Below are 17409 nucleotides of genomic sequence, written 5' to 3' on the forward strand. Positions count from 1 at the left end.
GTAGATAGGAAGAGGCATCCTGGTGTGGTATAGAGTCCTGGTGTGGCATTGTATAATAAGCACTGGACTGTTAACCACAAGGTTGGTGGTTCAAACCCACCAACTCTTAACAGGTGGGGAAAGGTATATATTTATATACTGGACTCCTGGTGTGGTGCTATAGGATCAGCACTGGACTGTGAACTACAAGGTTGGCAGTTCAAACCCATTACCTACTCAGAAACCTTACACAGGGTTTCTATGAGTCAGAACTGACTCGACAGCACTTACATATAGGTATATTAAGAGCATCATAATGTCAATGGGATGTTATCAGGATGTGGACTCACGGGCAGCTTTTTGGGTGGCTTTTATGTCCTACACTTTGCCTATTGTTATATTACTTTCATAAAGAAAATATGTATAGAAATACAAATAATTTAAAGAAACAGAGTAGATGGAAATTATTTTGTTCACCTCTGTTCTCAGCACTTTGTTGACACACCTTTGTTCTCAAACCACTAATGGTTTCCCATCTCTTCTGGGTAAAAATCAGTTCTACCAACAACTAACTGCATTCCATTTCCAAGTCTGGCTCTGCCCTTCTCCTGTTGAACTCTTTGACCTCATCTACTGCTTTCTCCCACGTTAACTCTGCTCCAGCCACACTGGCCTCCTTGCTGGTTCTTGAACTAGGGATTCTTTGCACTTGTTCTTCTCCTGCCTGGAACATTCATCTATTAGAGTGCCAAGCCTTGTTTATTTATACTCATTGCTCAGATTTCACTTTCTCAATGAAGCTTTATCTGGACAACCTATCTAAATTGCAAATTCTCTTCTATCTTCTTTCAAGATTTATTTTCTCTATTATCCTTCATCTTCCTATTTTTGTTAGTTTATTTTCCAATGAGGTTCACACCCTTATCCCACATTCCCACCACATACAACCAATAGAGTGCAAACCCCAGAATAATGTCTGACCCACTGTAGGTGCTTAATGTGTTGGATGATAGAAAATTACAAAGCACTTGGCTGTGTTTGAATCATCTCTTTGAAAAGTTTCTTGGGAGATGTGATATATCAGAAGTGCCAGGTGACATTGAGCTTTGCTCCACGCCTTGCCCTGAAATATCCAGAGTGAAGTTACTCAGGTCTTGGATTTGAACAGCTTCAAATCCAACTTTAGGGCCCCAAAAGTATGGAGGTTGTGGGGAGGGGCTCCGAGTGTTTGAGGGGAATATCCCGAAGGGAACAACTAGAAGTGGGTGTGCACTTCCTAGGCCCAGTGCCCCGTGTTCCTGAAGCTGGAGGAGGAAGGATGGAGAGAAATATCAGAGAGAAGATTATATGAAAAGCTTGCCACCCACAGACATTCCCAAGTGCCGAATCACATGAGGACCCATTAAGTACTGCTTAGTGCTGTTGATCAGTTTCGACTCACAGTGACCTTGTATAGGATGTCAGAAGAGCAGCTGATGGGCTTGAACTGCTGACCTTGTGGCTTTAAGTGCTGATCTTACAGAGCCACACCAGGACTCCGTAAAGCAGATTGGCAGGGCAGAAATACGAGGGGGGAATTCATGGGAAAATTCAGTTCTAATTCAATTTTCCTTAAGTTTTTGAAGCCCCTTGATGCACAGCCTACCAGGGATGTGACTACTTAGTAGCATTATGTATGCTGTTTTTAAAGAACACAAATCCAACATCCAAGGAGAAAGGAGGGAGGGCAGGGCAGTTAGGAGAGTGCTGACGGAAGGTCTTCAAAGCTGGATTTTGGATGGGCACTTCAATAAACCAGTAAAATCTGCTAAATACTAGTATGTTACATAGTACAGAGCTTGTATAGTGAGGGACGTAAGCACTTCCTGTGACAAGAGTGGAAATATTTCAATTTTGTAGAAGTGAATGGTTTTCCAAGCATACATGGGGATCAAATTTAAGAGAAGGCAGGATTCTGAATAGAGGAATCAAATAAACAAAGGCAAACCAAACCAACTCCCCCACAACCATCTGATAGGTTGCTAGTGATGGAATGTAAAGCGTGTGTGTGTGTGTGTGTGTGTGTGTGTATGTGTGTGTGTTAGAGGCAGAGAGCGAATAACAAATGGCAGAGGTTGACAGGCCAAATCATGGAAGGCCATGCTCATTTTATTAACCTATACAGTGCATAAGGTAGAATTCTAAATTAGGCAAGTAAAAGAATTTAAGATTACAAACGCTTTCTAGAAATCAATAAGAAAATACAAATAACCTATATTAATCAGGGCAGAAACCCAATTTAAATCATTTAAACAAGAAAGGGACTTTATTGGCTCACAAAATTTAAAGTCCAGAGGTAGGGCAGGCTTTAGGCACAGCTGGATCTAGGGCCTCAAGAAAAATGACTTCAGGACTTAGTTGGCTTTCCATTTTGGCTAGCTTCCAAGTTTCGTCTCAGATGGGCTCGCTCTTTCCACATGGTACAAATTCAGGTGCTTGGTTCCTGGGAACTCAGTAAAGCCTTCTTCCAAATAGTTCCAGAAGTTTTCATTCACCTGGCTTGAGTTACATGCCCATTCTTTAATCGCTGTGGCTAGGGAGCCGTGGGACTCAGAATGGCCACACCTGGTTGTGTGCTCACCCTAAAGTGAGGTTTGGAGGAAGATGACACCACCTAAGCCACAGAGGATGGGTTGGTTCCCCACAATAAATAAAGGTTCTGTAAAGATGGGGAAAGAAATGCTGAAGAAACAGAAATAACAGATGCCTACATATAACCCAATATTCATAAAGTAGATAAAAGATATTAACAGTTCATGAGTAAAAATATAAATGGCCAATACACACATGAAAATACCTCAACCTCACCATTAAACAGGGAGATGCAAATTAAAATGATTTCTTGCCTAGCAGATAAAAGCTATCAAGTATGGCTATATGGGGAAATGATCACTTCCCATACTTAGTACAATTTGGAAGGCTAAGGTTGGTCTATCAGAAAACATTACCTTTGACCCAACAATCTCCCATCTAGGACTCCATTCTAAAGAAATATTCACACACATGCACAAATGTATCGGGAAAATATGCTTATTCAGCACTGTAGGAGCAAGAGAAAAAAATGTAGTTAATAGTATTTTCATAGTAGTGAATGGTATTGTAGCCATTAAAGAAATTCCAAGATCTCACGTTTTTGAGACAGAAAAAAAAGCAAGACAGCGAACAAAACATGGAACATGGTCCTACTTTTATGTGAATGTGTATCCTGATGGAAATGAGTGAAAAGAGGGTTAAAAGGACACACACTAACCTGGGAAGTGGAATGTGATTAGAAGTGCTGGAGGAAAGGGTCTCTTTGCTTAGATTTGTGTGTCACTTACAACTTTGTACAGTGAGGTGGTGCTCACTTGTACTTTCATAATGAAAAAGACAAAAACTACCCACAGAAGAAATGTAAATGACCAATAATCATATGAAAAGATGTTTCTCCTCATTAAGAATCAAAGGAAAGGTAAATGAATTTTATCTGTCAGATTAGCAAACACTTTGTAGGATGCACGGCTGGGGGACTAGGCAAACAGGTACTCTTAGCACTGATGGAGCAGTGCATTGGTACAGTATTTCTCAAAATGTAAATGTGCGCGTTCTCAGACCCACTAAATTCATTTCTATCTAGCTATTTTTCCTACAGAAATGTCTACAAAGGTAGCAAAAATATATGTACAGATGTTTCTTACACATTTATCTGTAATAAAAAGTTAGAAAAAACCTCATTATGCATCAATAAGGAGTTATTTAAATAAATTACATTATATTCATGCAATGGAATAGTATGTAGCCATGAAAAAGAATGTTATTAAAGTGGAGTCCTGGTGTGGTGCTGTGGGTAAATGTGCAGGACTGCAAAGTCACTCTTAACTGCTGAAGTTGGCAGTTCAAGCTCACCAGCTGCTCCTCGGAAACCTTATACAGGTTCGCTATGGGTCAGAACTGACTCGGTGGCACTTCACAACAATTATCAAAGTGGGAGGGAAAAGGCAAGTGTCAGTGCAATACACGTGAAATGGGGATAAACATCCGTAGACCTCATATGGTTGCTGTGAGGATCAAGGGTTAGTCCATTGTAAAGCGCTTCGAACAGTGCCTCGACACAGCAGGCACACGTGCCGTATATTAAGACATTCTTGCTAAAATATATATATATGTATATATGCCTAAATCCAGAAAAATAACAAAACTATTACACTTCTGAGGGAGACTGTGAGGTGTACGTCTTCATTATACATTTGTGTACTGTAGAAAATTCAAAGAAGCTTGAATAGCTTTCACATTTGCTAACCATAAACATTAACCAAGTTTAAATGCCATGACTCGTGGCATAATGAAAAAATATGTGCACTTGGAGTTCAGAGGACTAGTTTTGAGGTTTAGCTCTAATTAGCCACATGCAAATTACACAATCTCTGAAACTTGCTTTCCTAATCTACAAATCTAAGTGAGACAGGTATAGTGTCTAACCCAATGCCTGGCATGCAGATTATTTCAATACATGTAATCCTACCTTCAACTCATTATTACTAAATGATCAAGTTTCAGCTGGGTGTGAATGAGTTTAACCAAGAATGCAAGAAAAAAAATGAGCAGCCACCAGCAAACGCTCAGCGGTTACTCAGCAGGTACCAGCAGTCTGCATGCAACCCATAACTCAATGATGGCTTTTTAGCTAATCAGATGTCTTACATGTGGTATGGCAACTACCTTAGGTCAGGAATTCCAAGAATGGTTATTATCTATAAAATGAACATCTGGATGAGCTCATTAATCTGAAATCAATCTAGCTTGTGGGATCTTACCCTGACCTGAGATGGAATACACAAGCACACATACCATCACCTGCCTTTTCCAGGCACTTTGATCCAACTTGTAAAGCCCATCCTTTGCCCGTAGAGCCTGCCTATTACCTCAGCCTTAGAATCACAATCTTTTCTAAACAATGTACAGGTATCAGAGCTGGCAGGGCAAAAGCGTTATTTGCCAACCCTAACACTCTTAAGTTCTCACATTACCAAACATCTTTGGCATTTACGACACACCTATCAAAGGGAAGCTCCTTTGTATAGAAGGAAGAGCTAAAAAAGCATGACATTTTAGCCACTGAGCATTGCTCCCTTCTTACCTACGCTGATACAAGAATCCTATCACCCCAGCAGTATTCCCAATATGCCATCTCAAAACCTACTTGGAAAGAAGCCAGTTATAAATAAATCAATCAACTCAAGATCGTTTTATCTCAGAGCGGAGGAATTTATAGCTTTATTGGACATTGACTTGTTTCCTCGGCCACAAAGAGAAAAGACCCAAACAAAAGGCCCTACATTTTGTATAACTTAAAATACATTAATTATATCATTACTACATATACTTCAATAAATCTGAAATCTATAAAGCACATTTCTTATAATTAATTGTTATCAGAAAATCTATAAAGAAGCTCCACTCTGCATCACATCTCCACCAGCTGGCCTTGCGTTTAGGACTATACTTTTTAACAGGCTCATGCAAATCTCACTGTCTGAATTGGCTTCAAGCACCAGATGTAACCAAAATCTCTGGAACTATATTTGTGTTCGTGTGGGTCGTTTCCCACACAATGATGCCCTCTCTAAAAAAGCCTTTTTTTATACTATTTCAACTTCCAGAGTTTTCTACTAAATAGTACAACCACAGCACTTGAGATTCTCGGCCAAGGAGTATGTAATCCTACCACTACAATGTAATACCTTAATACATTTAAAAAATGTGTTAAAACTGAAAATACAAAGAGTTCAGTCAATTCTGTTAATGAACTAGTTGTTAATAAGCTAGTTGCTTTATTTTTCAAACAGCACAGTCCTTTCAATTTAACACATGCGTACAATCTTAATGTTATTGGAGATTTCATTTTCTTGACTCACAAACTTCCGAAATGTGAGAGTATCTGACTCAGCTCTGAAAACTGCTGAAGAGTTAGCTAGCTCTTAGAGCTGTGACCACGCTTCCCCTCCCTGCCAATACAACCCTGGTAAGAGAACTACGGCTCCAGAACACACAGAGGTGACCTCCCTCCAGGGCTGGTCAGACACAGGCTAAGAAGCTAACTCACATGAAATCATTTTCAACTAAACCCTCAATGATTTACAGTGGAATACTTACCTATTTATGGTAGGAATACAGTACCTAGCACAGTGCTTTGTCGGTAGAAAATGTTTAATAAAACACAAAGCTGACTTTTATCTGCCTGATGCTCACCCCACCCCTTTGTACCAAAGAATAAAAGTAGCAAACACACCTGATACTTGCTGCCCACTTGTCAGAGAATTCTGTCCTAACAAAGACGGAGGCAAAATAATAATGAATTAATAAACATTATTAAGACTCATTTTCTAGCAGCCCACGCACACCAGGACCCTTAGGTATACATTTGCCCTTCAACACTGCTTTTCAATACAAAGTCTTCCTTAACGTTTTAATTTCAACCTCATGTTTTCACTGTTGTTTGGACTGTCTGCTTTCTAGTGATGAATGGGAAAGCATTACTTTCATTAGCAGGATGCCTCCAAATTACATAAAGGATGAGCTTTTGGAGATTTCCTGCAGGAAGATACTGCATTTAGTTAGGTGCACTGATATATTGCATTTTTAGATCAAAGTGTGTATCTTCCCTAATCTTAAGTAATCTCACTTTTTGATGCTTTACCATCACCTCTTAGCAGAAAATTTAAGGCTCATTTAATTTAATCATCTTTTAGCTCTGATTTTCTGAAGTGAATATTCAAATTAGGTAAAGACACAAACGGTAAATTTTGCAAAGATGGTTTTAAACTTCTGTTGTTTTTTCATGTACAAGGGAATATTATCTTTGCAAAGAATATTCCAATGATCAAGACAGAAAGAACCTATCTATCTAAAAGTGAAAAACAATCAGGTAGTTAATTATTTGGAAAAATAATAGAAAGTATAAATATCACATAGAAGAGTTAGGTATTAACACCTGAATTATGTTTAAAATTTCAGTTTCTAGGCAGGTATGACACACTTCGCTCAAGATAAAATAATGGTGAGTCAAAATTTTCTACATTTCCCAGTGGCTTTTCTGATAGTCAGTCAGTAGGGAAACAAACCATCATGTATCATTTCATGGTTTTCATTTTGTCTTCATTTCTGAAGAAAAAGACCTGAGTGCTGACTTTTTTTTTTTTTAATAATTTCTTAAACTTTCACAACATTCAGAAGTTTTTCCGCATTGTGTCTTCTCTGATGTCTAAAAAGATTTGAGCTTTGACTATAGGATTTCCCACACTGAACACATTCATAAGGTTTCTCCCCAGTGTGGATTCTCTGATGATTAATAAGCCCAGAATTCTGGCTAAAGGCTTTCCCACATTCAAGACATTTATAGGGTTTTTCTCCAGTATGAACTCTCTGGTGTTGCACAAGGATGGAACTTCTGCTGAAGGCTTTCCCACACTCAACACATCCATAGGGCTTCTCTCCACTGTGAATTCTTTGATGAAGAATAAGGGCGGAGCCTTGACTGAAGTGTTTTCCACATTCATCACATATATGCTGTTTCTTTCGAGAAGGATTTCTCTTTCTTTCAAACCTGCCCTTGGGGAAACAGCCTTCTCCATATTTAAAAATTTGAGGAACACCTATATTGAGAGTGCCGGGGGCATCATGAGATTCTACTGCGGAAGGAAGCTCCTGCTTTGGAGCGCTAGCTCCGTTTTCAGTCCTAGCATCATCATCTGAAATAAACAGAAAAAGTAAAGATCATTCACTTCCTATTCTGGTAAAAAGAAAGCTGCAGAAAATATTTTTGTAAACCCGTTAGAAGTAAATGTGTTGCACACATCTATAAATAGTACTCTGGAGCATGGTGAGAAGGTTGCCTACTCTAAAAAAGGAACCAAGGAAATAACTGATTATGAGGCTACAAAAATAACAGGCCATAAAATAAGGAAGGATTCAAAGGCTGTACCTCAATAAAAGGCTGTACACTCAATAGGTGAGTGGTCAATATGAGGTAGTCAAGAAATAAAGGGCAGAAGATGACAGATTCTAAGTTGGTTAGGGAGATAATTAAGGTGATGTGGCTAAGTCTGGATGAAACTGGATGAAGAAAAATAAAACTATTTGGAAACTATCACAATACTCTTTTGTTCTGAGCAAAGGAGAATTTACAGCAAAATGCAAAGGCAAAGGTAAACAAATGGGCCTGGCATAGCACTTGTAGGATACGCAATGGACTGCTAACCACAAGGTTGGTGGTTCAAATCTACCAGCCACTCTTTGGAAACCCTACAGGGTGGGTTACTATGAGTCAGAACCAACTCAACGGCACTTAACAAGTAACAACCAATTTGTTAAAAAGTGACTATTTCTGCAATGAATAAGACACAGCAGGTTACAACCAAGATTAGACGAAATGCAAAGCACGTAAGAATCCTGACCAGATGGGCCTGAAGATAACCTGGGGGCATCCTGTGCTAACACTGGGACACTTAAAACCACTTCCTTAAGATATGAAGACAGAAATAAGAACAAGTCCAAGCAACTAGATGAGATCAAAAGGGCAATACCAAACATGAGAAGACGCGATGACAAGGACGAAAGGAAACAAGAGGAACTAGGGAGTGTGCCGACACACATGGGGTTACAACCAGTGTCATGGCGCTGTAGGAGCAGCACTGGACTGAGCAGCACCAGGTCACAATTCAAACTCATAAGCTGCTCCTTGAAAACCTTATACAGGGTTGCTATGAGTAGGCAGAACAGACTTGACAGTATTTAACAACAATTGATTGGAAAACTAATTTGCTATGTATTTTGTTGTTGTTTAGTGCTGTTGAGTCGGTTCCGGCCCACAGCGACCCTGTATAGGGTTTCCAAGGAGCAGCTAGTGAGCTTGAACTGACAACCTTGCAGCTGGAACTAACACTGCAGTACAGTGTGCTAACCCACAGCACACCAGAACTTATAACAATGTTTTTCTTAAAAAAGTCTCATTAACATACTGAAATGTCAAGTTTTTAAAAGTTTATGAAGGGTAAAGCAGTAGCAGTCAGCAAATGAGCAAGTCTATAACAAATGACTAACGGAAAGATAAAACCTCGTCAGGAAAGAAGGATGACAAAGATAGACTGAACAGAGGGGTTAGTGAGGCCTAGAAACGGGGCACGTGACACTCAGAAGCAGAAGCTCCAGGCATGAAAGACTATCGCTACTGTTGCTAAGTGTCTTCGAACTGGTTCTGACTAATAGCGACCTGTACCGACTCGACGGCACTTAACAACAACAACAAATACAGTTTCTGAAGGTGACTGGTGGATTTGAACTGCTGACCTAGCAATTACTAGTCCAGGCCTTATTCTTCAGTGCCACACCAGAGCTCTTGAGAGACTGTTGTTGTTGTTGTTGTTAAGTGCCTTCAAGTTGGGTTCTGACCCATTGTTGTTGTTGTTAAGTGCCGTCGAGTCGGTTCCGACCCATAGCGACCCTGTACAGGGTTTCCGAGGGTGTAAATTCTTACGGGAGTAGAAAGCCTCATCTTTCTCCCGCGGAGCAGCTGGTAGTTTCGAACCGCTGACCTTAAGGTTCGCAGCCCGATTCGTAACCACTACACTACCAGAACTCGACACTATATAGGGTTTCCTAGGAGCAGCTGGTGAGCTTGAACTGCCAACCTTAAGAAGGTTATTTAAAAATATGTGAAAATTCTTCTAAAATTAAGGCAGGGGAGACAATTTATACCTAAGAAAATGCCACTTTCAAACATTAAAAATAATGGTTCTCTAACTTTATTGGACAGAACAATGTCCCATGGGATACATAAAATTGCAGGATTCAGCCTCATTCCAAAGTTCTGATTTATCAAAACTGTCCACTCAGGTGGGGAGAAAAAATGAGGTCTCACTCTGTGGCATATCAGCTTATCTCTAACTATCTCAAAGAACAATTCCCCCACAAAACTTCATTTAAATTAATGTCAATTAGAAAAAGAGACCCAGCAGTTGGAGGAAGATACTGGGTTGTGCCAAAACAGACAAGTATTCAGTGTTGCTTTTGAATACATTGGGAAAGACAATTATGAGGGGATTTCAGAAAGTTCGTGGAAAAATTTCTTTATCTTTCATTCTATTTTTCCATGAACTTATTGAAGTCGCCTCATATCAGTTTTGTAGGATAAGCACTGGACTGCTAATCACAGGTCAGTGGTTCAAACTCACTAGTCATTCTTTGGAACTGCTGAGCCAGACCAGACTCTATGACACTTCATAACAAAAAAAAGCATCTTGTAGCTAAGGGAGCTAACTTCTGCACGAACACTTTTTACCTGAAGATCATTTCCATAAAAGAAACTTAGTAAAATAGCTTTAGGTAGAATGTTGAAAAAAAAAAATAGATCTAGCTAAAAATTTAGAAAGACTTTAGTTATACCTAAAGACAAAGAGTAGGTGAGGTCAAGCTTTCGATTAAGTGGAAAACTGACAGTTATTGTTGTTAAGTGCCGTCGAGTTGGTTCCGACCCATAGCGACCCTGTATAGGGTTTCCGAGGAGCAGCTGGTGAGCTTGAACTGCCGACCTTGCAGTTCAAACGGCTTTGCAGTCTGGTGCATTAGAGGGTATAAAACAGACAGCAAATAAGCAATGCTGTTGTTAGGTGCTGTCCACTTGGCCCCTATGACAGAAGACAACTGCCCCACACTGATTTCCTGGCTGCCATCTTTATAGAAGCAGATCACCAAGTCTTTGTCCTACAGAGTCACTGGGGTAGGTTCACACAGACAAGTTTTTGATTTGTAATCAAGTGCTGAATCACTGTGCCACCAGGGCTCCCAAATAAGCAATGCTGCTGCTGTTAAGTGTTGACAAGTTGGTTCTAACCTAGAGTGACCCTGTGTAGGGTTTCTGAGAGCAGCTGGTGGGCTTGAACTGCCAATCTTGCAGTTCAAACTGACTTTGCAGTCCAGCGCATTAATCCACAGCGCTACACCAGGATTCCAAAATAGGCAATACTGAACGCAAAATAGAGAACTTGATCTATATAGTGGCCCAGGGTACAGCAAATGTCAGTCTAGAAAGGACAGGTCTTCAAGAAAGAAATTGAAAGGAAAACAGAAACTGATGATGTTAATGTCTGGGAATAAAGATCAGAGGCTAGCAAATCAACAGTTAAGAGAAAAAAAAAAAAAAAAAAAGAGATCCCATAGTGAGTGTGCAAGGAATCAACCTAACAGTGATACCCCTCCCTTACAGGGAAAACAAGCAGAGTTCTAGACAAAACTGAAGACGACAGCCCAGGCCCACACGCTCGTGTTTTAGCCCAGTGCCAAGTTCCAGTTCTCACCACAGTGCCTTAGGGAATGGAGCTCCCAGGATGCCCACTTGAGCTGGTTCTCCACAGCATCCAACTCAGAACTTGGTAATCCCTGAGCTTCTCCTTGAGAGACAATCTCCTCGACTAGTACTTCCCGTTTTCGACGACGAAGAGAAACCTGGAAGCAGTAAGATTTGGTTCAGTTGGGAAGGAATTTTCATAAGAATCAGCACTAAAATATATGCAAAACATACACAGGTAGTCCTTAACGTATGACAGGGTTCCATTTCAACAACTCCATCATCCGTCGGTCCTCTCCCTTTTTTGAAGTTTTCATTATTATTACCTTTTATTATTGCTATTATTATAAACCTGATCTTTGTCTTTGGGGACTGGAAACATCATAAACTTACATGATGTTGTTGTTAGTAAATGCTGTTGAATCAGTTCTGACTCATAGTGACCCTGTAAAGGGTTCCAAGGAGCAGTTGGTGAATTTGAACTGCCAAGCTTACGGTTAGCAGTTCAGTGCTTATTATACAGCACCATACCAAGACTCCTAACTTTACATGTGGCATCAGCAAATTATGCACTGCAACTTCATATGTATTAGGAATTACTAATCAGTAATACAGAGTCCTGGTGTGGCGCTTTAGGATAAGCAAAGGCCTGCTAACAACAAGGCTAGCAGTTCAAACCCAATCGTTGTTCCTTGGAAACCCTATACAGGGTCACTGAGTCAGAACTGACTCAGCAATGCTAAGACATACAAAACAAGTAACAACAAATGAGGGTTATACACCTGGCCCAACCCGAGTTAAGTCCTAAATTGGGGATTCTGATACTGCAGAAGTCTAGATGACAAAGCAGATCAGATACTGGGGAGCAAAAGCGGAACAGGCATATACAGAATTCCAACTTAGCTGAGCCCACTAGTGTGCCAGTATTTACGACCAGGAGGGTGATAAGCAGGCTCACCGGCTGTCCAGGGTCATCAAGCTCACTCTCCAAATCCTCCAGCACCGTCACTGCCTCCTCTCCATTTTCTGGATGATGCTCTCGAACCCAAGTCTGGAGTTCCTTGGGTAGGATGGCTACAAACTGCTCCAGCACTACGAGCTCCAAGATTTGTTCTTTTGTGTGTGTCTCTGGCCTGAGCCACAGACGACAAAGTTCTCGGAGCTGGCTCACAGCTTCACGGGGCCCAGGTGAATCCTGGTATCCAAACTGCCGGAATCGCTGTCGGAAAACCTCTGGATCAGGAAGATGGTTCCAGGGAATACTAGATCCCTCTTCCCCATCGGGATCCTCCTCTAACTTCACTCTCAGAATTTTTTCTTCTTCATCTGGAGGTGGGATGATAAGTATGGAATCTTCTTCCACTGCCTGTGCAGACATCCTGAATCACAACACTTCAATACAGGCCAATCAAGGCAGGACACAGGACTCAGGAAAACTCCCCGTTTTTTTTCCACCGGCACCCCTGAAGTACAAAAGACCAAACAAACAAAACTACAATTATACACATGACCAAATAATCGGTTCAGAAGGTGTGCAGAAGCTACTTACAAAAGATGTCAGTAAAATATACTTTTCTCTTACTGGATTAAAAATTCCAATCAGTAATTTATAACAGAAGTCAAGAAACTACAGATTGCTACCTAATAAAGCCTGCCAGCTTCTATACATTTGGTGCGAAGTAGACTTTTCTCATTTTCAAGTGGCTGAAAACATCAAGGAATATTTCTGAACATGTGAAAATTATATGAACTTAAAATTCCTATGTCCAAAAACAAAGTTTTATTGAAATTCATCATATTCATTTGTTCTCATTTCATACTGCATAGGGGAAATTGTGACAGATACTATACGACCTGAAAAAAAAAAAAAAAAAAGAAAGTTTGCCAGCCTATGCTTTATAAAATTAACAAACTCTATTTTAGTAATAATTTAAAAAAACAAACCAGAGCAGCAGCAGCTGCAGCCCAGACCTAGGCTGTCTAAACACATTTGGCCTGTTTTCTTTCCTGTTGCCATTGAATCAATTCTGACTCACGGTGAGCCTTCACCTTTCAGAGTCAAACTGCTCCATGGGGTTTTCTTGGCTGTAACTTTGCAGAAACAGCTGCCAGGATTTCTTCTGTGGCACTGCTGAATTGGTTCTAACTGCCAATGGTGCCCCCCCACCTCATGGCCTTGAATTTGCCCCTGATGCTTCACTTGCTGTTGAGATGGAACACCATGTGCTCAGAGTAGAACTGCTGCACAGGGTTTTCAAATTTGTGTGACCTTGTGTCCCAAAGCACCTTGCGGTGGGTTCAAATGGTCAACTTGTTAGTGAGTGGTTGAGTACCACCCAACTCTCACATTTGACTCTAGTACCATGGATTTTCAATTAAGGACTGGTGAACACATTTAGTTCAACTCAAAAGGAGTGACTACTTTTTTTAATTGGTTAAAGAATAATTTTTTACACACATTTTTTAAAAGTTAAAGTCACACACCAGGTGCCATACAATATAAATATCCTGTCACTTCTTGTTGTTAAGTGCCATCGAGTTGATTCCGACCCATAGCGACCCTGTATTGGGTTTCCAAGGAGCAGCTGGTGAGCTTGAACCACTGACCTTGCAGCTGAAATGACTTGCAGTCTGATGCATAAGCCACACCAGGCTAGCACAACATAAATACATTTAAATGTAAGACAGGCATAAAACAAAAAACAAAATTAACTCCCCTGGCGCGCCGGGAGCTGCGGGCGTTGGTGCAGACATGGCCAAGTCCAAGAACCATACCACGCACAACCAGTCCTGAAAATGGCACAGAAATGGTATCAAGAAACCCCGATCACAATGATATGAGTCTCTCAAGGGGGTGGTCCCGAAGTTTCTGAGGAACATGCGCTTTGCCAAGAAGCACAACAAGAAGGGCCTGAAGAAAATGCAGGCCAACCACGCCAAAGCCATGATGCATGTGCCAAGGCTATCATAACGCCCAAGGAGGTCAGACCTAAGATCCCAACTGGTATCAACCGCAAGCTCAGTCGACTGGCCTACAACGTCCATCCCAAGCAGGGGAAGCATGCTCGGGCATGCACTGCCAAGGCTCTGAGGCTCTGTTGGCCAAAGTCCAAGGCCAGTGCTCAAACTAAGGCTGAAGCTTCAACCAAGGTCTCAACTAAAGCTCCAGCCAAGGCTTCAACTCCAGCCCCAGCCAAGGCCTCACCTCAGGCTCCCAAAGGTGCCCAGGCCCCCACAAAGATGGAATACACTTCTCCATCTGAGGACAGAGGGATTGGCATGACCCTGTGGGCTACCACCTGTATGGAGCTGGTGTCCTCCTGTGCTATTTGTACAAATAAACCTGAGGCAGGAAAAAAGCAAACAAAAACAAAATGAAAAAATGCTCTATCACTGTTAATTCTGAATCATGGTGACCCTATAGGGTTGAATAGGGTTTCCCAGGCTCTAAATTTTTACGGAAACAGATGATTATATCTTACTCTCCAGAAATAGCTGATGGGTTCAAACTGCTGACCTTTTCCGTAGCAGCTGGGCACAACTAGGGCTCCTTGCATTAAAGCACTGCAAATTCCATGAAGAAACCAAACCAAAACCCACAGTCATTGAAAGGATTCTGACTCATAGCAACACTATATATGGAAGGTTAGAACAGTTCCTTAGGGTTTCGGAAACTGTAAATCTCTAAGGAAAACAGCCAGCCTCACCTTTCTTTTGCAAAGCAGCTGGTGGGTTTGACCCCAACACTTAACCCATTACACTACCAGGACTCCTTCTACAAAGAAAAAGTATTCTTATATGGTGTGACTCTGTAGGATGAGCACTGGTCTATTAATATTAACCACAAGGTCAGTGGTTCAAACCCACCAGCTCCTTGGTAACTCTATCCAGGGTCCCTATGAGTTGGAACCAACTCAGCACCACTAAACAATGTTGTTGTTGTTAAGTGCCGTTGAGTCGGTTCCAACCCATAAGGGCCCTATACAGGGTTTCCAAGGCTGTAAATCCTTACAGGAACAGAAAGCCTCATCTTTCTCCCACGGAACTGCTAACTTGAAGGTTTGCAGCCTGATTCGTAACCACTACGCACCAGACCTAAATTTTTGCAGTGGCCCAGAATCCTGTTCTTAAACTGGATGACTCAGTTTACCTAGTTTCTACCTTCAGAAAAGCCTTGGACTATTCCTGATCCTTTGTGCTTAGTATTTGCAGTCGCATCTGTGGCATTGCATACAACACAAATAAGGAGTAAGTCACGTAGCTACTCTGTGAATTTAAGGCCAGAAACAGAAAATCAGTAACTTTAAAAAACTCTTAGTAATCCTATTAAGATGAAAGTTAAATCTCAGAAAAGCCCACCTCAGGAATACATACTAGTTTAATTAATTACTCTGGAGTGGTGCCTTGTAAAGTCAGTTCAGCCAACATAATCATTCTTTTTTATTGAACGAATCTACTTTATCAATAACCCAAACGTCTGTAGACAAAAAAGTTATCTTCCTTTAGATTCTCACATGGCACCGTGCTCATGGTACGTGTAAGGTACAAGGTAGGCAGGCCCACTATCTGACTATTTTGGGTGGGGAGCATCGTGCCAGGTGACCGCCCCACGTCATCCAAGCATACTGCGCTACGAATCCCGCCCCCTTCCCGGCGGCCTCCGGTCCCTCTTCATGGCACTTGCGGTATTTGATTGCTAGAGGCCAAAGGCTACCCTGAGACAAGTCTGAGCCGCGGTACTTCCGTCCGAGATCAGAGAGACTACAAATCCCGGCAATCCTCGCGCCACACCCGCCCTCTCCCACCTCCGCCAGAAACGAGTCCCAGAACCCTCCGCGATCTGCCAGCGCCTCGAATTAGAACAAAACCGGCCAGTGGGGGAGGGGGAGGACGGAGATCGCTGGGGACACAAGGGATGAGCGAGGACGCACTTCTGATAGCGAGGATGTGAGCCTTCCGTCTTCCCTTCCTGTACCCCAGCTGCTGGCGCAGAGAACGCGACCTGTTCCCTACGCCTCCCTGGCAGTCAAGGAAGATCACCACCCGGCTTCTTCACCCGCTCCTTCCAAGCGGCCCGCAGCGTCAAGCCCAGCGCCCCCTTCATATACCCTTCCCCCGTTCGGGCGCAAACCTCCGGCTCAGGAACCGCAGCGGCTTCGCTGTCCACGGCAGACGCAGAAACGCCGCTCAACAAGCCCTTCCCAGAAGCCTCCGGCGCGGACTGCTTCCGGTCTGCTGGCCCGAGGGGGCGGGGAGAGGCGAAGCTCCTCGTTGCTATGGGGACGCGCTCCGGGAGGGGGAGGGGCGGCCCGACGACAATGACCACATTGAGCCGGCTTTTGGCCTGAAGCCTGTCTCAGCGGACAGGCCCTAGTTCTGTGTACCGTTTAAAAGAAAAGAAAGAACTTTGCCATTCAGATGGTCTTTACAGTTTAACAAGCCTTTTCGCATTCTTTATCACATGTGACTCTTAACAGTAATGCTCTGAGAGAAGTAATAATATTTATGAGGGCTTACTACAGTGTACCAGGCACTACTCTTCGTACTTTACTTGCATTCAGTCGCTTAATTGTTACAAAAACCTTATAACGTTTGTGGTTGTAAAGTGCCTTCGAACCTGTTCTGACCCATACAGACCCTGTATGAGCTTGAACTGCCAACCTTGCGGCTCTAACTGATCTTGCTGTCCAGCACATTAATTCAGAACACCATATCAGGACTCCTTAATCCTGTAACATAGGGACTTTTATCATCTCCATTTCACAGGTGAGCTAACTGAGGAATAAGTAAACAATGTGCCAACCGCTTTCAGAGAGTAGAAAGCAAGTTTTGAAACCAAGTTTCCATCTTTTGGTTCCTAACAGAACTTTATGATGGACAATTTATCATCCAGGTCAATAAGCTGAGACAGGTCAGGAGTTTTGATCAAAGATTTCACATGAATTTGCAGAATGCAAATTTTGGACTTCAGGCTTAGCTCCAGATTTTGTATCTCACACACACAGACACAAAAACCCAGCTTCAGATTACACCCTTACATTTGTAATGGCCTCCAGTGGGTCTCCACTACC

The 17409-nt window shown here is 42.0% G+C and overlaps 1 protein-coding gene across 1 annotated transcript; it reads right to left on the reverse strand.

Annotated features, from left to right (window-relative positions):
- Positions 1-6916: 6916 nt before the first annotated feature.
- Positions 6917-16556, reverse strand: ZNF24 (zinc finger protein 24). Its single transcript, XM_006835067.1, has 4 exons — positions 16470-16556; positions 12297-12801; positions 11349-11496; positions 6917-7745 (listed from the first exon to the last, which is right to left on the reverse strand). The coding sequence occupies exons 2-4, from the start codon at positions 12714-12716 to the stop codon at positions 7207-7209; spliced, it is 1107 nt and encodes a 368-aa protein (XP_006835130.1). The 5' UTR covers positions 12717-12801; positions 16470-16556; the 3' UTR covers positions 6917-7206.
- Between the last annotated feature and the right edge of the window lie 853 nt (positions 16557-17409).

Source organism: Chrysochloris asiatica, unplaced genomic scaffold (genome assembly GCF_000296735.1).
Source record: "Chrysochloris asiatica unplaced genomic scaffold, ChrAsi1.0 scaffold00015, whole genome shotgun sequence".
In the NCBI taxonomy this organism is placed as follows: Eukaryota; Metazoa; Chordata; class Mammalia; order Afrosoricida; family Chrysochloridae; genus Chrysochloris; species Chrysochloris asiatica.

What these genes read in the sequence shown, in the direction of transcription:
- ZNF24 (XM_006835067.1), bottom strand. Translation starts at nt 12,716, where the DNA reads ATGTCTGCACAGGCAGTGGAAGAAGATTCCATACTTATCATCCCACCT. An exon ending in TTGATGACCCTGGACAGCCG is followed by an intron (nt 11,497 to 12,296) that starts GTGAGCCTGCTT and finishes TACTGCTTCCAG; the next exon opens with GTTTCTCTTCGTCGTCGAAA. An exon ending in CCATTCCCTAAGGCACTGTG is followed by an intron (nt 7,746 to 11,348) that starts GTGAGAACTGGA and finishes TGTTTATTTCAG; the next exon opens with ATGATGATGCTAGGACTGAA.